At 41.0% G+C, this 26488-nt stretch overlaps 1 protein-coding gene across 2 annotated transcripts in view; it reads left to right on the top strand.

Annotated features, from left to right (window-relative positions):
- GPAT3 (glycerol-3-phosphate acyltransferase 3) overlaps window positions 1–26191 on the top strand; it is a 117548-nt gene extending 91357 nt beyond the window's left edge. For both annotated transcript variants that reach the window (XM_073600277.1, XM_073600284.1), the window contains 7 exons: window positions 1447–1540; window positions 6277–6392; window positions 9194–9249; window positions 10419–10504; window positions 20269–20397; window positions 23173–23252; window positions 25373–26191. In XM_073600277.1, coding sequence (XP_073456378.1) covers window positions 1447–1540; window positions 6277–6392; window positions 9194–9249; window positions 10419–10504; window positions 20269–20397; window positions 23173–23252; window positions 25373–25496 — 685 coding nt within the window. In that variant the 3' untranslated portion in view covers window positions 25497–26191. The remainder of the gene's footprint in view (window positions 1–1446; window positions 1541–6276; window positions 6393–9193; window positions 9250–10418; window positions 10505–20268; window positions 20398–23172; window positions 23253–25372) is intronic.
- The last annotated feature ends 297 nt before the right edge of the window (window positions 26192–26488 follow it).

Raw genomic sequence — 26488 nt, 5'->3', positions numbered from 1 at the left:
TATTCCTCCCACTGACATCAATGATGTTGCATTATTCCTTCCACTGACGCCAACAATGGGACATAATTACTCCCACTGATATAAACGATGGAATACTATTCCTCCCACTGACACCAATGATGGGTCTATATTCCTCTTATTGACCCCAATGATGGAGCACTATTCCTCCTGTTGACACCAGTGAAGGGCATTGTCTCTTCCACTGACACAAACGATGGGGCACATGATGGTGCAACTGACTGTGCAATCCCCCTTTTGTGATGCTGCCCATATTTTATATTAGGAAAAATCTCTCTCCATTAACCCTTAAGCCAGCCATAGCTGGATAGAACCTTGGCCTCTTTAGCAGGCACCAGCCGAGATGCGATCCATCTATGGGCAGGCTGATCGTACCCAAGTTGTTCCATCGATTGACTGACTTGGGTACAACCAGCATTTCGGATTTTTAGCATGCGATTATTGCCAGTGGCAATAGCCACTAGCAGTAACCATTGTGGTATCCTGACAGGGCCTGATTTGGGAATTTAGTAATTTTGCTTTCCTTCAACCCATGGTTGCAGGAAATAAAATTGCATAATCTATGGCCTGCCTTAAAGTCCATCCTTGTGAGAACCCACAATAAGTCCCATTAAAGGGTAATGCTGCTGTCAAAGTGGATTACATAATGCAACAAGTCCTCACTACAGCATTCCCATGCCCTGGACTGCATCACAATTCTCTCCTGTATACATCACCTCACAAGGGAGTAATGAGTCAAATCCCTTTGGCACCAGCCAAAAGTTCACATAACAAACTTAACATTAACCTTATACAGTGGAACCTCGGATTGCAAGTAACGCAGTTAACAAGCGTTTTGCAATACGAGCACTGTATTTCTAAGTTTGCAAGTGTTGTCTCGCAAAACGAGCAGGATTCAGGCCAAAGCGGTGTGCAATACCGCTCTTGGCCTGAGGTGGGGGGCGCCGGAGCTGATCGTCGGCGTTCGGAAAGGCCAGAGAACAAGTTCGGCTGACCTTGGCAAACCTCGGAAAGGCTCGTGAACGGAGTCTTTCCGAAGTTTGCCGAGGTCAGCTAAAGTGTGCTCGGGCCTTTTCGTCTGTTTCCAAGGCTCTCCGGCACCCCCCCGCCTCTGGCCGCATGCGGTATTGCATCCCATTGAAGTCAATGCGGAACAAATTATTTTCGTTTCCATTGACTTCAATGGGAAAACTCGCTTTGATATGCGAGTACTTTGGATTACGAGCATACTCCTGGAACGGAATATGCTCGTAATCCGAGGTTCCACTGTATAGGCACCTGCCCACACATGTAATGGAATATTGGTAGCTGCGACATGAGGTTTGTACCAGTAAATTGTTTATTTTAGTACTATTGGTCCTCTGTTGGTTTAATATTATAACACATATGTTGTATAGCCCATACCTAAGCTATACATCTTTTTCTTAGAGAAAACAGGCCCAAGAAAGGAGGGATTTGTGTTGCCAACCACACATCTCCAATTGATATAATTATCTTGGCTAATGATGGTTGCTATGCTATGGTAAGTAGAGCCTTGGGACACCCAGACTGTGAAAATATGTATATAGGAGTGTGTGTATATGTTTATATGGAGATCAATAGGTGTGTGTATATATGTGTGTGTGTATGTACAGTGGGGGAAATAAGTATTTGATCCCCTGCAGATATTGTAAGTTTGCCCATTTACAAAGAAATGAAGGGTCTATAATTTTTATCATAGGTGTATTTTAAATGATAGAGACAGAATATCATCCAAAAATCCAGAAAAAAACACATAAAACTAATTTACATAAATGAAGCTGCAGTTCAGTGAGCGAAAGTATGTGATCCCCAAGCAAAACATGACTTAGTACTTGGTGGAGAAAACATTGTTGGCAAGCACAGAGGTAAGACGTTTTTTGTAGTTGTTGACCAGGTTTGCACACATCTGAGGAGGGATTTTGGTCTACTCTTTACAGATCTTCTCTAAATCCTTAAGGTTTCTTGGCTTTCGCTTGGCAACTTGAAGTTTCAGCTCCCTCCATAAAATTTCTACAGGATTAAGGGCTGGAGACTGACTAGGCCCCTCCATGACCTTTATTGTGCTTCTTTTTGAGCCACTCCTTTGTTGCCTTGGCGGTACGTTTTGGGTCATTGTCATGCTGGAAGACCCATCCATGACGGATCTTCAGTGTTCTTACCTGAGGGAAGAAGGTTCTCATTCAGTATTTTGAAATACATGGTCCTATCCATTGGCCCCTCAATGCAGCAGAGTCAGTCTGTACCTTTTTAGCAGAGAAACTCCCCCAAAGCATGATGTTTCAACCTCCGTGCTTGACTGCAGGGATGGTGTTCCTAGGCTCGGAGTCAGCATTTTTGTTCCTCCAAGCACAGAGAGCCGAGTTATTGCCAAAGACTTCAATTTTGGTCTCCTATGACCACAGCACTTTCTCCCAATACTTCTCTGAATCATTTAGATGTTCATTGGCATGACTGTACATGTGCCTTCTTGAGGAGGGAGACTCGCTGTGTTTGGAGGAAGAAAAATGCTGACTATGACCCTAAGAACACCATCCCTACAGTCCAGCACAAATGGTGGAAACATTATGCTTTGGGGCTGTTTCTCTGCTAAAGGTACTGACCGACTTTGCCGCATTGAGGGGCCAATGGATGGGGCCATGTATTGTACAATATTGGATGAGAACCACCTTCCCCCAGCCAGAACACTGAAGATGGGTCATAGGTAGGTCTTCCAGCATGACAATGACCCAAAACATACCACCAAGGAGTGAATCAAGAAGAAGCACATTAAGGTCATGAAGTGACCTAGTCAGTCTGCAGACCTTAATCTTGTAGAAAATTTATGGTGGGAGCTGAAACTTCGAGTTGCCAAGTGACAGCCAAGAAACCTTAAGCATTCAGAGAAGATCTGTAAAGAAGAGTGGACCAAAATCCCTCCTGAGATGTGTGCAAACCTGGTCACCAACTACAAGAAACGTCTTAACTCTGTGCTTGCCAACAAGGGTTTCTCCATCAAGTACTAAGGCCCCTTTCACACATGTGGACCGTATGTCCGTATTTCATCCATCCGTTTTCGGATGAAATACGGACATACAGCCATCCCTATGGGATAGCGGGTGTCAGCGGATGTACATCCGCAAACACCCGATGTCATCCGGCTCCGCTCTCGTCCGATTCTGCGGACAGAAGAAAATCCTATTTTTCTATCCATCTGAAGAGCGGATCGGAGGAACACGGACAGACTGTCCGTGTTCCTGCGATCCCCCATAGGGGAGAGCGGAGATCTGACGGGGCGGTCCCTGCACAGTGTGCGGGTCCCGCCCTGTCATCCGCCGGCTCAGCTGGGGAAAACTGAGCAATCCCCGCTGAGCAGCGGATGTTCACAGGGCGGATCAACACGGATCCGTCCCGTGTGAAAGGGGCCAACGTCATGTTTTGCTTGGATCAAATACTTATTTCACTTACTGAACTGCAACTTAATTTATAGCATTTCTTTTATGTGTTTTTTTTTCTGGATTTTTGGATGATAATCTGTCTCTATCATTTAAAATACACCTATGATAAAAATGATAGACTCTTAATTTCTTCGTAAGTATATAATATACACACACAGTTAATATGGAGATGAATGGTGTCTGTCTGGCATTTAATACAACTAAAGAACTGTCAGGAGCTCTCATCCACAGAGCTTGACTATGCCTGCCCATTCCTGCCTGATTTGTCATTCATAGAAGCCCTACTACAGTTTTTATATGAATGACTGGAATCTATAAATGGAGGGGGCAAAGCTATCAATCATCCACCCATCCTCCATGCATAGATCCTTTGTCATTCATAGAGGCTGTAGCATGGCTTCTATGAATGGCGGATCTGGTGGAAAGGGCGGGCATAGTTGGGCTCTCTTGATAAGAGCTCCTGACAGCCCTTTAGTTGTATTCACCCCTGTTGCACCTAAAGATTGGTGGCGGTGGGTTGGGAGGGTAGGACACAGGAAGATTCTACTGAAACGAGAAATATAAACCCAAGGGATACATCACACGAAGGGCTCGTTTACACTTGCTTCGAATTTAACACACATAAAAGCACCTACCGCTTCAGCATGCTTTTTTGATGTGTTTTCAATGCTTCGGTGATGCTTCTGTGGTGCTTTTTTGAAGCTTTAATGAAGCTTGGCAAATGCCTTGTGTATGCTGATTTTTTATTTGTTTAAAAGGTCCCAGTAAAACCCTAGCTCATTAGTACCCATGTTCAGCAGATCTCCAGCTTGTTAGCACCCTCGTACAGCAGATCTGCCACTTCTTAATACTCCCATACGGCAGATCCCCTGCTCAGTAGAACCTCCAGCTCAGCTGATGCCCTCTCAGTAGTACACCCAGCTTTGGTGATCCCCCTGCTCAGTAGTAACCCCCAGCTCTGCTGATCATCTGGTTTTCTGGTCCCCTCTCACCTCCTACTCTGTTGCTCCGTGCTGCACCCTACATGTGACATCTGCTAGTATCTCCTGCTCTGGTCACCCATCTCTGCTGATCCTCTGTTGCTCAGTCCTCTCTCCAGTCACATTCACCTTCCGCTATAGCGTACCCATGTTGCACACCATAGGGTTTGTTTACTAAAACTAGCAGGGTCTGGACTGGAGTGGAGCAACTAGCAGACAGCAAGCATGGGGGTTGATTTACTAAAACTGGAGAGTGCAAAATCTGGTGCAGCTGTCCATTGTAGCCAATCAGCTTCTAACTACAGCTTGTTCAATTAAGTTTTGACAAAATAACTTGAAAGCTGATTGGTTTCTATACAGAGCTGCACTAGGTTTTGCACTTTCCAGTTTTAGTAAATCAACCCCCATGCTTGCTGTCTGCTAGTTGCTCCACTCCAGTCCAGACCCTGCTCACCTTCCTGCTGCACACCAGATGTCACGTCCGCAGCAGACACTTCCAGAATGTATTCACATGAACCTGAAGTCACTCCTGATGACGTCTTTCGGTTCGCTTGTGGGTTTCTCAGTGCATCCTGGGATATCTGATACCTGCAAGACCTCCAAAGCAAAGCGAAAGACGAATAAAAGCCTCTCAGAAGCTTCAGGTACTGTAAGCTAACTTTTTCATAGACAATTATGGAGGCTTTCAGAGAAGATAGCAACATGTGATATAATTTTTGAAGCAAAGCAAACGCAATGTGTGAACAGGACTGTAAGGTAACCATTTTATTTAGTGACAGGTGCTATGATTAGCATTCAGAGTGTTTTAAAGAAGCACGTCCAATGCCACATTTTGAAGCAAGTGTAAATGAGTCCTAACTGTAAGTTGTGTTCCTTTTTTGCTGATTTTCTAAATTTTTATTTTTAACTAAACTTGGGCTTTAAGCTTTGAATGCTACTCCTTTCTTTTATAATATTTTCTCTTAAAAGATCTCTCTCTGCACATAGTTCTGTAGTAAGAATTACATGGCAGCCAATCACAATGATCACATGACACGAGAACCTGCCTAATGGTCCCAGGCTTTAAACTTGAGAACAAATAAAATCTAATATATTGCATTTTACAGCCCTTGTGGTGGCTGTATTAGTGTGGTTTTTTTTTTCTAGAAAATACCTGTAACTCTTGCCAGAAATGCAGTGTCCTGTAATGCACTGAACATTACCTTTTTTTTCCTAGCTATTTTCTGCACACTACCAATTGCTCTGCCCCCCTGTAGTAGAGATGAAAAGATAGAGACATGTTTTGTAGTCCGTATTAAGAAAGCAGCCTATAGTAACAACCATTGCTCCCTCCATAGACACTGGGTAAGAGTGATATAGCCACGGTAAGATAGGAAGTGTGTTATTTGCAGTATTACTTGGTGAAAATAAAGTGAAAGAAGCTTGAAGAAAGACCATGAATGCAGCCACTACACCAAGGACTAGTAAGCAGCAATATATTAGATTTTGGGATTTGGGCTTAGATGCACTTTAAGTGTAGAACTTGAAAGGTTCAGCTCCTGCCGGTAAAAATAAGTTAATAAAATTGATTTTTATTTTTATTGCGGTAGGGTTTTGCTATGTGATGTACATACTGCTTTTCTTATATGTATTCCAACTATTGTTAAATACTCTTGGTAGTTTTAAGCTCCCAGATGAAATATGAGTTTGTTTGTTTCTGGTGTGTTTGCCTTTGTGTCTTTGTTCTTGCTGCATAGCTTTAATACTCAGAAGATAAATGCATATTGTTGCCATTTCAGTTCTTTAGATTTTTTTTTTTTTTTATGCTATGTCTTGTTATACAGGTTGGACAGGTTCACGGAGGACTTATGGGAGTTATCCAAAAAGCTATGGCAAGAGCATGTCCACATGTGTGGTTTGAACGTTCTGAGATGCGTGACCGCCACCTAGTGACAAAAAGGTATAATCATGCTATTTCCTTATCCAAAAATGATGCACAAATGATATTGATCACAGCCAGTATCAAGATCCTATTAGCTGTCAGTTTGCTATTTGTGGTGATGCACATTTAGGGCCACCACCCAAACACCAGCAAATTTCTAACAGAGTTGCAACTACACATCTCCATGCCTATTTTATCTGGCAATTTGTAGCTAGATGCATCTTTAGCTGACCACAGTACACTTCTACACAGCTCCACTTTTTGCAAAAATAAAAAATGCACATATATTTGCTGAAAAAAAATGGCATTTATACTTGTAATTGTTCTTGCAAAGCATTGCGATCATGATCGGTGGATTGCAGGTGCAATGCAAGGCTCCTGCAGACTCCTCTTTAAGTTCTATGTCTATACCAAGCTACAGACTTTCAATGGAGTAATAGTGTGGTGACCACTGCTCTTGAGTTCCTTTTGAGAACTACAAGTCCACTTGGTGCAGTGGAAGTTCGGACTTGTACTTTATTCATTCCCAGGTCTCTGCCAGTTTCAACTCTGACAGCTGCTTCAGGAAAGAAGAACCCCCACATTCTGTCAGAGGGGGGCTTTTTGGCTTTAGGGAGGTCTGCTTTTCACCATGTTTCATCCTAAATTTGATTGTAACATAATATGGTCTTAAAAGTGGAGATGGTCTTTAAACTGGTGTGCAATGATCACCAGCACATGCATTAAATAACCTGTGTAGCTACTGAAGATGGCAATTCTATTTCCAGCTTCGGTGCTGCAAAAAGTCAGTTGCTCAGCGATTGAGATGCAGATCATAAAAATGATACTGCGTCTGTGACAAATCACTGCTACAAGATTGTTCTTATGAAATTACCCTTAATTTGAAAAAAATCTGCATGAGCAGCACAGTCGCTAAGTGGTTAACACTTTCGCCTAGCAGCACTAGGGGTATTGGTTCGGATCCCAACCACGGCATGACCTGCCTGGAGTTTACATGTTCTCCCTCCGGGTACTCCGGTTTCCTCCTACACTCCAAAGACATGCTGGTTGGTTAATTGGCTCCTGTCTAAATTGTTCCTAGTATGTGTTTGTATGAATTTGAGTTAGGGACCTTAGATTGTAAGCTCCTTGAGGGTAGGTACTGATGTGAATGTACAATATATACAGGTGCATCTCATATAATTAGAATATCATCAAAAAGTTTATTTTAGTAATTCAATTAAAAAAAGTGAAACTCATATGTTTTATAAAGATGCATTACACACAGAGTGATATATTTCAAGTATTTCTTTATTTTAATTGTGTTGATTATGGTTTACAGCTAGTGAAAACCCAAAATTCAGTATCTCAGAAAACTTGAATATTATATAAGATCAATAAAAAAAAAAGAATTTTTAATCCAGAAATGTTGGCTTACTAAAAAATATGTCCATGTGCAGTATAGTATGCACTCAATACTTGGTCAGGTTTTGCATTTCATTTGTAAATCCAGGTCCCAAGTCTGGAGGAAGAGTGGAGAGGCACAGAATCTAAGTTGCATGAGATCCAGTGTCAAGTTTCCACAGTGGACCAATATCTGCTGGTATTAGTCCACTGTGTTTTATCAAGTCCAAAGTCTGCGCAGCCCTCTATCAGGAAATTCTAGAGCACTTCATGCTTCCCTCTGCTGACCAGCTTTATGGAGATGCGGATTTCATTTTTCAACAGGACTTGTCACCTGCTTATACTGCCAAAAGTACCAATACCTAGTTTAATGATCATGGTATCACTGTGCTTGATTGGCCAGCAAACTCGCTTGACCTAAACTCCATAGAGAGTCTGTGGGGTTTTGTCAAGAGGAAGATGAGATACCTGACCCAACAATGCAGACGAGCTGGAGGCCGCTATCAATGGAATCCAGGCTTCCATACACTAACACCTCAGCAGTGCTACAGGCTGATTGCCTCCATGCCATTCTGCATTGATGCAGTAATTCATGCAAGCCCCAACCAAGTATTGAGTGCATACTATACTGTACATGGACATTCGTTTCAATAAGCCAACATTTCTGTAATCATTTTTTTTTTTTTTATTGATCTTAGGTAATCTAATTTTCTGAGATACTGAATTTTGGGGTTTCGCTAGCTATAAGCCATATTCATCAAAATTAAAAGAAAGAAATGCTTGAAATATATCACTCTGTGCGTAATGTATCTATATAAAATATTAGTTTCGCTTTTTGCATTGAATTACTAAAATTAACTTTTTGATGATATTCTAATTTTATGATATGCACCTGTATGTAAAGCATTGTGTAAATTGATGGCACTATATAAGTATCTGTAATCATTGTAGCATTTTGTATTGCTTGCATGAAAGTCTTAGAATTTTCAACTCTGTTACATTTAGTTCAGTTCAAAGCATATTTAAACCCCAAAACAAAAATGTATAGTATTGCAGTTTAGTGTTCCGTAGATGGGATTACTTTTCTTTTTTTCACACATTTTTTTTTCTCTTTATTTTAACCTGGTAATCCTGCCATTAACTTGCTGTACTAAGCAGCCTTGTCACCCTAGGACAGGACTGCAAAACACTGTTAGGGCTACACACTGTGACACCCCCCCTGTCATCTCTATAACAGGAAGAGGTCTTGTGTAGTCGAAGGAGGTCATAGGGGAACAATGATGTATCTGTTAACTTATCAGCTTATAAAATTGTTACAGCAATCTCTTTTTTGCACTTGTTGAACAGATATAATAAAATGCTTTCACAGTCCAAAAGAGAAATCTATTGTTAGCGTTTGCATGGACTTTAACTGCACTTCATTGTTCTTTAAACAGGCTGCGAGCTCATGCTTTGGATAAGGAAAAACTACCAATTCTCATCTTCCCTGAAGGTAGGTGCCATCAATTTTTTTCCAGAATGCTGAATATGCTGGATCTGTCAGTACTGATTTCTTCCTAGATATTGCAGAGGGGTGAATTTTGCATTTATGTTGTAAGATCATTCTGGACACTGAGACTAAAGCTGTCCATACACTGAAATTAATTTTGACTTCCTCGTGAAAGCCGGTATTTGCATATTAGAGCTATGCTGTGTGCTTCAGAAGGTAACAGAGGTAATGTGCAAGCATTCAGCTTCTCAGAGGTCCTATTGAGAGCTTAATTTATATACATTTTAGTGCACTTCTGGCTACTCTGGACACAAATTCTAGCACAAAAGAGCTCTACTTTTACAGGTCTTGCAAAGCTCTGGTGCATCAATGTTTTAGGCTATTGCGCCTACTTTTCTACTAAATATACCAATATGGTTAAAGCTGATCCTCCTCTCCTGCTGGCTCCTCTGCACTGCTAGACTGATCCTGCAGCTCCCCCCCCCCCTTCCATGCTCTGGTGGTCTAAGGTCCTCAGACATCATCAAGACTCAGTCCAATGGATGTGAGGATGCAAAGAGACAATCCAATACCAGAACACGGGGGAGTGCTGTCTGCCAAGGAAGCAGAGGATTGGATTAGGAAAACTGCTTTTACTGTCCAATAGACTAAATAAGCAGGGTAACCCTTGCAGTGCAGGTGCAGCCCCACTGTAAGGAAGGATTTTTAGGTTTCTTCGAATTGGGCTTCAAGTAAAGTGTGAATAAATTTCCCAGGGAGCATGGTGTTTAACCATTAAACCTTGTGCTTATGTAGATATAGTTTAATTATGTGTGTTCTAGCAGTCCAACACTGTCATGATTGATTATATCCTTAGGGTAGATTAAGTAGACTTAAAGTATCAAAAGCCAAAACTTTTATTTATTTATTTTTTGATGAATTCTAGAATAGTTAAAACCCCTGTATATTTTTTTTTCTGCTGTCCGCATCCTCTTGGGAAGATCTCCCTACTACAGTGGTAATTTGTTTCATAAACCTATGTAACTACATGGTGAAGTATGACAGAGGATTATTTTGAGTAGACAGACCCTTTAACAACTAATAGTTTATTTAATAAATAATAATATTTTCTGGATTTTTTTTATTAAGCAAAAGACAAAAGTGAATGGATTTTTTTTTTCTTTTTTATGCAGGAACCTGTATTAATAACACTTCCGTTATGATGTTTAAAAAAGGAAGTTTTGAAATAGGTGGTACAATATACCCAGTAGCAATAAAGGTAAGACCGATTGTTGTCAGATTTTGCAAGCAGTGAATGCGTATACAGAACATACATATGTGGGGGACTTAGACAATTTTTAGACTGTTTGCATTGCTCCTGTGCATGCAGTGTGCATGGTAACACGTGTAGATGTGGATGGGTCCATGTCATTTCCATTTCCCTCTCACTCTAAACTGCAGCACATACTGTAAATGTGAAAACCCATCTAAACTCGTGCAAATAGACACCTGTGAATATCATACCAGGAAATATACAAAACATCCATCCTAAATAAAATAGTCCATAAAACATCTGTAAGTCCATGATTAGACACCCAAGATACCAATAAAAATGTTCTTGCCATCATTGTGCTAATAAAGTGGGAATCAAAAACACCTGGTGATCCCATAGGAGAGCAGCTCACCATCACATTTGACCCCCCAGATTATTAAAAGGTCTGGAATCGCTTTTGTACAATCCTCACTTTAAGAGATGTGATGGCTCAAGTTTCCTCCTTCAGTGGGTGGTGCTTTAGAGCTGCTGGCTATGTAAGAGTGATGGCAATGACTTCCCATCGGCTCCTGAGGAGTTTGTGCAGACAAAACACATATTTTAAGGGTGGGTTCCCAGTGTCGCCATGCTTGGATGTTTTTTGAGCTACGGGAATGCTACGGTCTTTGTATATGAGGATGGCAGTCTGATTGTGATGGTGTGCTGCTCTCCTATAGGATTAGTTACTGGGTGCTTTTGCTTCACACTTTATGAACACAACGGTTTTAAACAAAAAATATTTTAACCACTTGACCACTGGGCACTTAAACCCCCTTCCTAACCAGACCAATTTTCAGCTTTCGGGGCTCTCACACTTTGAATGACAATTACTCAGTCATACAATACTGTACCCATATAAAATTTTTGTCCTTTTTTTCACACAAATAGAGCTTTCTTTTGGTGGTATTTAATCACCGTTGGGTTTTTTATTTTTTGCGCTATAAAAGAAAAAAGACTGAAAATTTGGTAAAAAAATGAATTTTTTTTTGTTTCTGTTATAAAATTTAGCAAATTAGTAATTTTTCTTCGTAAATTTTGGCCAAAATTTATACTGCTACACATCTTTGGTAAAAATAAGTACAACTTGGTGTATATTATTTGGTCTTTGTGAGTGTTAGAGAGTCCAAATGCTATGGTGCCAATATCTGAAAATTGATCACACCTGAAGTACTGACGGCCTATCTAATTTCTTGAGGCCCTAACATGCCAGAAAAGTACAAATACCCCCCAAATGACCCCTACTTGGAAAGAAGACATTCCAAGGTATTTAGAAAGATGCATGGTGAGTTTTTTGAAATTGTCATCTTTTCCCACAATTCTTTGCAAAATCAAGATTTTTTTTTTCTTTTTTTTTTTTCACAAAATTGTCATATTAGCAGGTTATTTCTCACACACAGCATATGTATACCACAAATTACACCCCAAAACACATTCTGCTATTACTCCCGAGTATGGTGATACCACATGTGTGAGACTTTTACACAGCGTGGCCACATACAGGGGCCCAACATGCACCTCCAGGCGTTCTGGAGCACCCAGGCCAATTCTTATATTTCTCTCCTACATGTAAAAATAATAATTTATTTGCTAGAAAATTACATAGAACCCCAAAACATTATATATATTTTTTTTAGCAACGACCCTAGAGAATACAATGGCGGTTGTTGCAACTTTTTATCTCGCACGGTATTTGCGCAGCAATTTTTCGAACGCGTTTTTTTTGGAAAAAAAACAGTTTTGTGCTTTAAAAAAAAATAAAACCGTAAAGTTAGCCCAATGTTTTTGCATAATGTGAAAGATAAAGTTACACCGAGTAAATAGATACCCAACATGTCACCCTTCAAAATTTCACACGCTCGTGGAATGGTGCCAAACATCGCTACTTAAAAATCTCCATAGGTGATGCTTTAAAATTTTTTACTGGTTACATGTTTTGAGTTACAGAGGAGGTCTAGGGCCAAAATTATTGCTCTCGCTCCAACGTTCGCAGTGATACCTCACATGTGTGGTTTGAACACCGTTTTCATATGTGGGCTGGACTTACGTATGTGTTCGCTTCTGCATGTGAGCACACGGACATGGGCGCTTTAAACTTTTTTTTTTTTTTTTTTTTATTGTTTATTTTACTTTATTTATTTTAGTTTGACACTTTTTCCCCCCAAAAAAAATTTTTGATCACTTTTATTTCTATTACAAGGAATGTAAACATCCTTGTAATAGGAATATGGCATGACAGGTCCTCTTTACAGTGACATATGGGGTCAATAAGACCTCACATCTCACCTCTAGGCTGGGAAGCCTGAAATAAAAAAAAAAAAAAAAAACGATCTTGGCTTCGATCGTAGCGGTGAGTCGGTAGAAGCACCGGAGGGTGGCGGGAAGGGGGGGCGTCCCCTCTCGCCTCCCGTAAGAACGATCAAGCAGTGTAACAGCCACTATGATCATTCTTATGGTGTAGGAAATCGCCGGCTGAAAAAGCTGATATCTGAATGATGCCTGTAGCTGCACCCATCATTCAGATATCCCCGCTCAAAGTCAAGGACGTCATATGACTGTGGGCGGGAACTGGTTAAAAATTGCGGGGTATTGCAGAGTATTGCGGAGTAGTGCAGGGTATATTGCTGGGTATATTGCAGAGTATTGCTGGGCATATTGCAGAGTATTGCTGGGCATATTGCAGAGTATTGCGGGGTATAATGCAGAGTATTGCGGGGTAAAATGCAGAGTATTGCGGGGTAAAATGCAGAGTATTGCGGGGTAAAATGCAGAGTATTGCGGGGTAAAATGCAGAGTATTGCGGGGTAAAATGCAGAGTATTGCGGGGTAAAATGCAGAGTATTGCGGGGTAAAATGCAGAGTATTGCGGGGTAAAATGCAGAGTATTGCGGGGTAAAATGCAGAGTATTGCGGGGTAAAATGCAGAGTATTGCGGGGTAAAATGCAGAGTATTGCGGGGTAAAATGCAGAGTATTGCGGGGTAAAATGCAGAGTATTGCGGGGTAAAATGCAGAGTATTGCGGGGTATAATGCAGAGTATTGCGGGGTATAATGCAGAGTATTGCGGGGTATAATGCAGAGTATTGCGGGGTATAATGCAGAGTATTGCGGGGTATAATGCAGAGTATTGCGGGGTATAATGCAGAGTATTGCGGGGTATAATGCAGAGTATTGCGGGGTATAATGCAGAGTATTGCGGGGTATAATGCAGAGTATTGCGGGGTATAATGCAGAGTATTGCGGGGTATAATGCAGAGTATTGCGGGGTATAATGCAGAGTATTGCGGGGTATTATGCAGAGTATTGCGGGGTATTATGCAGAGTATTGCGGGGTATTATGCAGAGTATTGCGGGGTATTATGCAGAGTATTGCGGGGTATTATGCAGAGTATTGCGGGGTATTATGCAGAGTATTGCGGGGTATTATGCAGAGTATTGCAGGGTATTATGCAGAGTATTATGCAGAGTATTGCTGGGCATATTGCAGGGATGGCTGAGCATGGAGGGATGGATGGATGTGACTGTATTTGTCACTGAGCACCGCTGTGGGCACTACACATGCAGCCCACAGCGGTGCTGCCATCCGATCCCTCCCCCTCTCCCCTCGCATTGTACCGATCGGTACAGAGAGGGGCGGGAGGAACCGGCGTCATGACATGACGCCGGTCTGTTGACATGTGATCGCTCCGTCATTTGACGGAGCGATCACATGGTAAACGGCCGCGATCAGCGGCCGTTTACCGTGATGCACCGGGTCCTCTGGACCCGGCGGTCGCGGAAGTTCTCGGGTGCGCGCCCCAGGGGGCGCGCGAGAGCAGTATTCTGGGAGGACGTCCCACGGACGTCCACCCAGAACTAGCCGACCGCGCTGCAGCCGTCTTTCGGCTATGGCCCGGTCGGCAAGTGGTTAAAAGATTTTTCTTTAACCAGTCAGTACCCCTGAACACCACCACACCAGTCATATGATGTTGTACTGCACTGGTGACATTCTTTAAAAAAAGTGAAAAAAAACCCACATTTTATTTTAATTTCTTCATTTTCCAAATTGTGACAAAAAATTACAACTTCAAAAAAACTCGCCATGTCTCCTAATTACCTCAGACTGTCTACTTTCCAAAAAAGGGTCATTTGGGGGATGTTTGTACTGTCCTGGCCAGGGGCGGACTGACAACTCATGGGGCCCCCGGGGCAATAGGAGATTATGGGACCCCTAGGCAATCAGATTATGGGCCCACACAGTATACACACACACACACACAGTATACACACACACACACAGTATACACACACACACACACACACACAGAGTATATATGTATATATATACACACACACACACACACACACACACACACACACACACACACACACACACACACACACACACACACACACACATATATATATATATATATATATATATATATATATATATATATATATATATATATATATATATATATATACACACACACATATATACACACACACACACACATATACACATACATGTATACACAGACATGTTTCTATTGGCTGAGAAGGTACACTAGAGGTGGGGCAGCTATATTCTTTCTTCCAAAAGGATGTCGGTAAGGGACATTTCAAAGACAGATGTAAAAAAAACCCAGATTTTTACATACTGTCCCTGGTTTTACTGAGGCTGGCAACCCTAGTGGCCCGGGGCCCTCGGGCAGTGGGCGAATGGTCAGTCCGCCCCTGGTCCTGGCATTTTAAGGGCCTCAAGAAATAGGCCATCAGTACATTAGGATTGATCAATTTTCAAATATGTGTATACTGTAGTTTGTAGATGCTATAACTTTCACACAAACCAATTAATATACATTTATTTGGATTTTTTTTATCAAACATGCAGACATGGAGCAGAATACATTTTGGCCTAAATTTTAATGAAGAAATTAGATTTTATTGGATATGTTTTATATTCGAAAGTAGAAAATGTTTTTGTTATTTATTTATTGTTTTTGTTTTTGTTTTTCAAAATTTTTGCTTTTTTTTTTTTTTTTTTTTTTTTTTTAATTTATAGCAAAAAATAAATAATACCACCAAAAGTAGGGGTCGACCGATTATCCGTGAGATCGATTATCGGCGGCCGATATTCACATTTTTTTGAAGCATTGGGGCCAAACGTACCCGATTATTATTGTTTCAAGGGGTTTACCGGGGTGATGTCTGCAGCTGCAGGCATCACCCTAGTACCGTTTTTTAGACCAGACAGTCGGCTTTATTGTAATAACAGTCGCTCGGCTGTTATTACAAGCAGCGGGAAGAAACGTCCGTCCCCCTCCCGCCACTCGTCCGGGCTCTCCCGTCCCACCGAGAGGCCAGAGCAACCAGTTGGCATGTCCGCCGGTTGGCCGAAAACCCAAATAAAGCCGATGCTTCTTTCGGGTCTCAGGACTAGTAACTCAGAAGTAATGTCATGACATCACTTCCTGGATCACTTGCATCTTAAAGACATCAATAAAGTTTTAAAAAATGCCGATCTTGACGTTTTGAATACTTTCAAGTGCAGAGGAGGGGTTTGGGGTCTTATACACCCCCGATCCCTCCATAAAGAGTACGTGTCTCTGCCTATTACTGTCACAAGGGATGTTTGCATCCCTTGGGACAGCAATAACAGTGATTAAAAAAAAAAAAAAAGTGTACCCATTTTTTTAATGTGCAGAATTCCGGCACACAATATCTGCTATCAGCCTGAAAGATGGCTAAAATATCGGTATCTTATCGGCACCGGAAAAACTATCGGTTGATCCCTAACCAAAAGTAAGTGCTATATTGCATACATTGTTGCATAATTTCAAGAAATATGATACAGCGCTGCGCTACAACAAACTAAGTAAGCAGCCAACACACCCGTAGACTCAGGGAGAAAAAAAACAACTAAAAAATGCACAGTGTGGCGCTATTATGTGAATACAGTATGAAAAAACTAAACATAAATTATTCAAATCATAAACATCTCATGTGAGCACTTATGATAGTGACTAGTGAAAGAATAATACATATGTGTGTTTAGATGAATTAAACATCAAAGGCAAAATCAAATATAGAGTCCATAACACCAAAAAAGAAAAAGTCCGTGATAGCAGTGTATAAATGGTATGCAGGTGTATTTCCTGTATATACAGGAAGATCAATTAGACCCGGTAGCCTGGTAGATGAATGGACCATAAACGACCAGAGGTGCACAGAAATTTGAAAACGGTGCCAGGACCATCACCAGAAGATATGGAGGCTTACCAGAAGTAGTGGCCCGAAATAGCGTATGCTAAAACAGGTCAAGAAGGCTTGGTGACCAACTGGTCTAGATGTATTGTCTGGTTAGATGTCATCACCACACCAACGGAGGGAAGGGGGGGAAGCAATCAGCACGATTTCCTCAATAATAATCACACCACCAAGCCAAGCGAAAGATTCGTGTACCATGTGAGGAATGAAAACACTCACATAGTGTAATAACGTATTAACTTGGATTTATTAAAAATAACAATAAAAAACAAAATCACATTTTATGCAGATCAAACAGGCATGTAAATCGTATAGCGGTAGTTGTGAGGGGTCCACCCAACATGTTTCAACTAAAAAGTCGTCTTCTGGGGTGTGGAACCCTCTCTCCCCACCGCTCTATTTATGGACAAAGAATGACCCCCACTGGAAGTGTCCGAAACCGGAAGTAATTAAGATGACCCTATTTCCGGTCAGGGGGGCATATATAAGAAATTCAAAAAAATCACCCATTAGTAGATTCAATATCAAAAATCTCATAGTCCTGTGTGAGGTCCGAACTATAAGACCAATGTACATTACTGTATAGATCGGCTTTGGTCCGGATGGTTAAATCCATAACCAAGCCTCACTCTCAGTCCCTGTATGCAGTGGGTGGAAGCGCCTCCACACAGCTGCGCTCCACCCTCAGTGCCAAGCCTCGTTCCGACACGGTGGCGTGATAACATCACGCCCATAATTCACGTCCGTGCGTTCCAAGGGTATAATCCAAGCCTCGTTTTCGATCGGCCGTCGAATGACGCGATGACGTCACGCGCACGATCGAATAACGATGGCGGTGCGCTCCAGGCCTTTAGCCAAGCCTCATTTTCAATAGGATTAGTCACATCCAGCAACATAGTCAGAACAGGAAGTGACACCCAACCTCCTATTGAGGGGACGGAAGGGACAGGAAATGTCAGCAAAGGTGGATGTACTGCTGAAATTATGAGTAACTAATGAGCATCTTTAAACTTAATTAAAAGATCAGACAAGTTAAACAAGTTATCTAAAATGTAGATCGTATACAGCGATACTTTATCTCATAATCTAAATAAACAGTTCAGATAAAAAAACTACCGGACACTGCCAGTAGGGGGCATCAGACCAATATTATGTACAACCAAGGTGATGAGTTACCATGTACAATACATTAGCATGAATGCAATTAAAAAGAAATATCATATGCCTACCCAAACAATACCAAAATCATCTCATATCGAATTGGCATACATATTAAAATTTTAAAATATAAGATTAAAAAACAAAACAAAAAAAAAAAAACCATGGAGAGATCAAGTCTGAATTCAAGCCCAATTAATAAAGGAATTGATGTCCCATTCTACATTAATACCCTGCGGAAAATGAGACCCCAATTCATAAATCCAGTATGTCTCCAAGCGGGAGACACCCCTAAGAGTCGACCCCCCCCGCCATGGGGCCGTGTATCTATCTATGACAAGGAACTGGGTGCCAGCAGGGTTTCTATCATGGCACTCCCTATAATGTCTCGGGACAGAGTGTTTGGTGCTACCTGCCTTAATAAGATTAATATGTTCTGAGACACGTACAGTAAAGGATCTAATAGTGCGGCCCACATATTGTTTGCCACAAGGGCAAGTTAGCAGGTAGACAATCCCGGTGGTAGCACATGTGCAAAATTGCTCGATTGCATATGTACGGCCAGTTGTAGTAGAGGTGAAGTCATGACTCGCCCTTCTACCGCAAGTATTATATTGACAGACCAAACATTTCCTGCAAGGGAAATAACCAGTTAGATTGTGAAAAAAGGATGGTTTCTTTGGTGGGTCAATAACATTAGGTGCCAGCTTGTTCCTGAGAGATGGAGCACCTCTAAAAACCACCTTAGGAGTATCAGGTAACAATGGTCCCAATATTCTGTCCGTTTTTAAAACACTCCAGTGGTGTTCAAAGACCTTTTTAATGTCTTTATATTGCATAGAAAAAGATGTCAAGAATGACCACTTAAATTCATCACTGGATTGTTTAGGTTTGTCCTGTAATAGTAGCTGGCGATCTACATTGCTGGCATTCGCAATCTCTCTATCTAAGTCAGACGGGTTATAACCCTTCTCAACAAACCTATCTTTAAGTAGTCCGGCCTGAGCCATATAGGTATCTTGATCAGTACAGTTCCTGCGTAGTCTTAAGAACTGACTCCTGGGAACTGATTTGATCCAGGAGCCATGGTGGCAGCTATCAGTCGATATATAACCATTTCTGTCGGTGGACTTAAAATATGTACTGAAGCTAAATCTGCCCTCTTTCCTATCAATGACCAGGTCCAAGAAATGAACAGAAGTGTTGCTAGCCTCGAATGTCAGGGCAATGCCCCTGTCGTTGGTATTCAAGACTGTCATGAAATCCAACAGGTCCGCATGGCTACCCGTCCATAGGAGGAGGACGTCGTCTATGTACCGAGCCCACAGCAAAATCTAATTGATCTTCCTGTATATACAGGAAATACACCTGCATACATTGTTGCATGAAGGCACAATTGCCAGTTGAAGTTGCACAGTGCTGAATACCAAATACCAATTCTAATTTCTTATGTCTTTAATGAACACACCCATTCAATAAATTACATTTATTACATTATTAAATTACCCACAAAAAAATAATTTTTAAAAGACCATTATGTCTGTCAGAAAATACCTTGGAGTGTTTGCTTTCCAAAATGGGGTTATTGAGTGGGTGTTTCCACTCCTTGTGCTCCATGGCCTCCAAAAATGTAATGGGTAGTCAAGAAATGATATGCATAATGTAAATGTAAAGGCTGTGCAAGTCTCACACATGTGGTACCCTCATACTGCTCGTTAAAATGATAACTTTGTGACAAATTTTATTTAATTTCTTAATTTTCCAAAAGACTGATATAAAAATGACATCTTCAAAAAACTCACCATGCTGCTTACTGAAAATCCAAGATGAATGGGAACAAAGGGAATTAATACAAGGAGATCTTGCTGTTGGGAGTATCTAAGATGTATAAGACGCTTGGGGCAGACTGTCCGACTAAAATATCACTTTGGTTGGAGGGATTCTTTAAGAAAAAAAAACTAACATTTCCAAATACAGATATATTTGTAATGTGTTCATGCTATGACATGTATACTATTTTGTCTTCGTAGATGACAATCCTTTGAAGTTAGTAAATGTTACAATGTATGTATGAGTGAAATGGACTTCACCTAAGGCATTTCCTAACATATCTAGGGCTTGCTAGAAAATTCTCACGCAAAAATGACCAGGAATATTTGATTCCTACATATTCAAATTGTTTATCCTTTAGTCATTTTGATTAAAAGTTACTACAAATAACCCTGAGCTATTTTACAAATATCTGAGGGATATAGAAACCTGATACTTTGTAGTATGCTTTCTAGAGACATCTTAAAAATTCACCTGTGTGTTCCATGTTGTAGTATGACCCACAATTTGGAGATGCATTTTGGAATAGCAGTAAATACAGTATGGTAAGCTACCTACTGAGAATGATGACAAGCTGGGCCATCAATTGTAATGTGTGGTACCTGCCTCCAATGACTAGAAAGGTAATGTATGAACACTGTATTCTGTTCAAAATACACTTTGTTGATGTGTGATGATCTATGTGAAACTGAACGATTACAGGCAAGAGTGAGGAAAAACCATTGGCTGAGAGGGTGGAATCTAACACGCAAACCACATCTGTTTATGCCTTCAATGATTAATAGTTGGAATAAGAACTAAGTGGGCTCTGACTTTAGAACGGAAGTCACTATTTGCATTATTGAAGAGCTCAATTAAAGAAAATTAAATGTATGCGCAGACACCACTAGGTATCTGTAATGAAACTAGAACTCCAGGAATAATGTGACATAACAGACTTAGGCTAGGTTCACACATGTGCGGTGCAAATTTCCCTTCAGTTTTCACTGCAAATTTCCAAAGCAACTGTTCAGCCGTTCAGCTGCAATTTAGATGCGGATTTAAATTCTTGGAGCTGGTGGCCACTGGCCTTCTTTAACATTTGCTGGCTGTTAAGGAGTGGGCCAGAAAGCTGGCTGCCACATCCTTAACAGATGACTCCATCAGCTGAATGTTAAAAAAAAAAAACATTGCTGGTGTTCCGTTAAATTAGCCAATTCATCAAGATCTCCAATTATGTCACTTCCAGTCACTGTAAACCATGAGTAATTGGGGTCCCCCCCAATCCATATCAGGCCCTTTCGGGTATTTTAACGGGAACCCTACTCCAAATTTTTTATTTTTTTTAAATGGTGTGGGGTCTCCCTCAAAACCTATACCAGATCCTTATTTGAGCATGTAGCCTGGCAGGCCAGGAAAGGGGGGGGGGGTGAGCGAGCCGCCCCCCCCCAATCCTGAACCATACCAAGCCCCATGCCCTCAACATGGGGGGTGCTTTGGGTTAGGGGGCTCCCCTCCAGTGGTTGTGGGGGTCTGCAGGCAGGGGGCATATAGGAATCTGGAAGCCTCTTTAACAAAGGGGGCCCCTAGGTCCCACCCTCCCATGTGCATGAGAATGGGGTACATTGTATTCATTCACCCAAAAAAATAAAATAAAAACAGAGTCTTTTAATCACTGCCACAACGCAGAACGTCATATGACATCCTGGGCTTTCAATGGAGTTATCTGAATGATGCCTGCAGCTACAGGCATCATTCAGATATCATCTTTTTTCAGCCAATGTTTTTATGGTGCAGGGAATCAATCATATCGTCAGTTCAGCCGATTGTTTTTACAGACGGTGGGAGTCGAGCCGGAGAAGGAATCTGCCGGTGAAAGAACTTTACCATAGCATTGACCGAGGTCCAGATAGTCCCCGGTCATCTCTATGACGCTCGGAGGCCGAGAGCGACATTGACGTCACTTCTGGCCCCGGGCAGTTGTAAACACTGCCGTGTATTTGGCTGGAAAGCCTGAAATAATTTTTTTGTTTTGTTTTTTGTTTTTTTATCTCGGGCTTTCCAGCCTAGAGGAGAGGAGGACCTGTTATGCACTATTCCTATTATGAGGGATGTTTACATTCCTTGTAATAAAAATAAAAGTGATAAAAAAAATGAAAGGGGAAAGTGTAAAAATAGAAAAAAAATAAAGAAAAAAGAAATTAAAGCGTCCCCGTTCCCACCTGCTTGCACACAGAAGAGAACGCATATGTGGGTCGCGTATGCATATGTAAACAATGTTCAAACCACATAGGTGGCGTATCGACGCAAACGTTAGAGGGAGAGCAATAAAGAAAGTCATCGGTTGTTAAGGACATGGCGGCCGGTTTGCCGGCCTGCTCCTTGGCTACCAGCTATGAAGGACGCTGGCCTAAAATTTGCAGCTAAACTACTACTCTGGAAATTCACAGTGAAAAGGGATCTGAAATTCGCACCGTACATGTGTGAACTCTGTCTTAATCTTAAGGATTGGGTTTCATCCTGTCTGATCAATGCACACTGTCCTAGTTCTGTGGGTGCTTCTTGGGCTTTTTCAGCATAAAACAATGATTACCTAGATTTGCAAGACTTTCACCTGGTTTTCTGTTCACATGTTCTTTAGTTCTAACACCCATCTCAATTCGTGAGAAGTCAGATTTTTATACTCAACGTAAACTCCTTTTCTTGGAATCCATTGAGAGAGATGGGCCCCACTCTTTGTTAATGTGTATGCTCTCTGTTCTGCTTGCTACATAAATTAGGCCTGTCGGTAGTGGGAAGAGTTATCCTGGGCTGGCCTTGAGTCGTCTTTTTGTTTGTTTGCCACTGTCTGATACTCCTGTAGGTGGCAGAATAACCATAAGGTGAGAGAACTCCTGTTTCTTTCAGTGTGCTCCAAGAAAATGAATTTGTAATAAGTACAAAACGATTTTTTTCTTTCTTATTATAGAGTACAGTAGTACCTTCGATTACGAGTATAATCCGTTCAGAAGCATGCTTGTGATCCAAAACACTTGTATATCAAAGCGAGGTTACCCATAGGAATCAATGGAAACTCAGATAATTTGTTCCAGTGTCACTGCTAGTGTATGCAGTACCGTATGTGGCCAGAGGTGGAGGGGGGGCATCGGAGACACTCAGACGCTCTTAGAAACTCGGGAACAGAGTGTTTCCGAGCATTACCGGCGCCCCCGCACCTCTGGCCACATGCGCTACTGCACACACCAGAGGCATGAATCCTGCTCATCTTGCAAAACAATTTTCGCAAATCGAGTCATGATTTAAAAAAAAAAAACGCTTGTATTGCGAAACTCGTTAACCGCATTACTCGCAATCCGAGGTTTTACTGTACTTGTATTACTGCATAATAAAATGAAAAGTTATATTCCTTGTATTTGCAGGAGGGAGAAGATGCTGTTGAGTTTGCCAACAGAGTTAAGTCTGCAATTGCGAAGCAAGGTGGACTGGTAGAGTTGCCATGGTAAAAAAAATGTTTCTGCCGCATATGTTTTAATGTAAAAAAAAAAAAAATGATGCAGTGTCTGTCATATTGTGAAAGGTCATTCATGTAAAATGTTCACAAGTAGTATCTCCTGGGGAAAACCAAGTCTCATTTTCTGCAGTGGTACATGCTATCTCCATATTCCAGTGCAGAAATGTGTGTGTTCCAGCACTTTTTGGCTGTCCAGGGCAATCATAGAACAGATACATTCTGTACAGATTCCCACTGGGGAGCTGGTTATTGGTAGGAGGGGTTCCCCTAATTTCCTGTTGTAGTCATAACTGGGACAGGAAGTGAAGGGAATTTTCCCGATGGAAACCTAAGCAATAGTACACAGACCAGGCAGGGGTTTAACCTTTCTCCTCTGGAGTTCGACTTTTAGAATGGCATCACTTTTAGGTGTTTACTTTAGCCTGAAAGATTCATCCTCCACAATGTCCCTGACACATTCATTTACACCCAAGTAGTTATTCTATTAAAGCATATCTGAACCCAAAAACACAAATGTAATATATTGCTGCTTTACCAGTCTTTAGATGTAGTGGCTGCAATTATTTTTAGTTTTTAGTTTTGTCTGCTTTTTTTTTTCTTATATTTTCACCTTGTAATCTGGCAAACATCACACTTTTTTTAAAGGATAAGTATGGCCAAAGCAGCTTTTTTAAGGTCCTACTTCTGCTATAGATCACAGGAGTGTTTGTTCTTCACTCCTGTGACCTGGTTTTGGGCTTGGCTGATATGGCTCAACAGGTCCAAGCTGAGGAAAGATACAGATTTCATAGTCGCGGTCCACCTATGGATCTAGACTGGCAGCTGGCTCAGCCTCTCAGCCGTGCTGTTGGGAGACTAAGCCAGGTGCTCCCTCCACAGCCCAGCACTCCAGTGAGCACCAGAGGGCTAGAGCAGAGAGCCAGTGACTGACAGTCGCCGTTCTCTGCTCAGAGCGGTCAGCGGTGTTTGATTGTTCAGTTCTCAGTGCAGAGTTGGCGGGTGACAGATGCAGCATTGCATTGATGCTGCATCCACCTAGGTGAGTTATTTATATATATATATATATATATATATATATATATATATATATATATATATATATATATATATATATATATATATATATATATATATATATATATAAATATACCCCATACTTCTTTTACTGTAAAGCCCCGTACACGTGGGCAGAATATCGGGAGACATTTGCCGGTTCAAAAAAAAACGGCCGACATTCTGCCTGTGTGTTTGTCATTCTGTTAGACAGAAGCCAGCCATTCGGCCGGCTTCTGTTGGAAAACCAGCAGCCGACCGACTCCCGATCAGTGCTCTCAGCTAATGGCAGAGAGCACTGATCAGCATGTTCTGTCAGAACACAACAGCTCAGCGGGGGAAATCACTGGACTTAAGCTTGCATGGTTAGTACAGTGGCTCCAACCAGAGCTATCAGTTTTTTTTTTTTTTTTCGTGCAACCCAAAACTTAGTGTTTACTTAGGGTCTCTCTTAGGGTCTACATTAATTTTTCCCTTGTATCTATGGTGATAGCCATGATTGTCAGACTGGACTAGAAATGTTTGCCTTTGTTCATCTAAATTACATGGTGGAATTATGATATTGTACACAAGAAAGACAAGGATATGTGTTCTTTCTGTCTTGCTTGACAAGGACACTTTTGTGTTTTTGGTAAGATCAACAGGTGTCTTCTGTACTTGCTGAAAATGTTCTTAGCCTGAATAATCTAACACTTGACACCACATCGAGGACTGCTAAGTCGGCATATATTGCATTTTTGGTTTTGGGTTTAGATATGCGTTAAAGAAAATGAAATAAAGTGACATTTGAAATAAATTTACATTTAAAACTAAAAGAAAATGTAAAGAAAATGAAAGCAAATAAAGAGTGGTATACATTGATTTGAAAAAAAAAAAGCTTTCATCATTGAAATTGAAGTGGTCTGCTTGAATCTATATTCATGTATGTTTATGGACTGCATATGTGATTTTGCAAGATTTCTCATTTCACAAACATTGTACAAAAAGAATTTTACCTTTTATTGTCCCGATGAACTGCTTTTTGAATCATCATGCTGTATTATATTTTTATTTAGGGATGGTGGACTAAAAAGAGACAAAGTAAAAGATTCATTCAAAGAGGAACAGCAGAAAAATTATAGCAAAATAATTGCAGGACCTAATAATGCATCCCAGAAAGAGAACAGCCCTGTTGTGTGAAGAATGTTTGTAGACACCAAGGACAATGATGGCTTCTTTTGATATTCTTTGGTACTCCTTTTCTACACATTTCTATGATCTTTTTACACAATATAAAAAGCAACTCCAGGTGAACAGCGACAATCCAATAAAGAAGCGTTGCCACTGAATTCACAGTCGAATTAAAGTAATTGTTCTGTAATTTTTCATTACCAGAAAGAAGGACTTTCAGATTGCCTCTTGGCAGGACTAAAAACCTATTGGCACTTTCTTCATTCATGGCTCCTTATATACTGCAGATTTTTCCTAGTTGGGTTGCAGATACTTTGATGAGCACTGATGGAACTGCCTGCCTTGTTCAGACCTCGCTGGCTGCATGTTTATTCTATGTATATGATTTACTCGGTGGAGAAAGCCAAAATTGGGATAACAGCAAAAACTCAGAGGAAGTATGATTTTTTTTAACTTTGTGACCCTTTCATTGATACTTGTGAAATTGTATGCTCAAATGACCCAAAAACATTCTGGTAGGTTAACTGACACCACGTTGGCCAAAGAGAAATGTATGAATGCGTATATGAATGTGGTATTAACTTTAAATTGCAAGCTCCAATGGGAGTATGCACTGATATAAATGTTTTTATTGTGTTTGTATGAAGCTACAGAATATGGTAAAATTTAATACGGGAAATAAAATTAAACTTTTCTGACCTGGAGTACATATTTCATATTCTCTAGACTTACTGAGTATATAGATGTCCCCTGATTTATTGCAAGATAAGTGTGGATTGAAGAGTTTGTTATACAGAAATCTATGAATTAAAATGAAGATGTGATTTTACATTTTTCCATGACTTGGTAGCAAAGCCAAACTGCAGTCAGCTAAATGAACAGTTGAAATACATGGGGGAACTTCATTACCTGCCAAAAGGATACATATCTCTGCAGTTACCTTTGTGATCCAGCCACCCCTACCAGAGAGCACAGCCAGGGTTTGGGGCCTCTACTGCAGC

Source organism: Aquarana catesbeiana, linkage group LG01, assembly GCF_042186555.1.
Source record: "Aquarana catesbeiana isolate 2022-GZ linkage group LG01, ASM4218655v1, whole genome shotgun sequence".
Lineage (NCBI taxonomy): Eukaryota > Metazoa > Chordata > Amphibia > Anura > Ranidae > Aquarana > Aquarana catesbeiana.
Note: the sequence above shows the minus strand (reverse complement) of the source record. Positions and strands in the feature narration are given on the sequence as shown.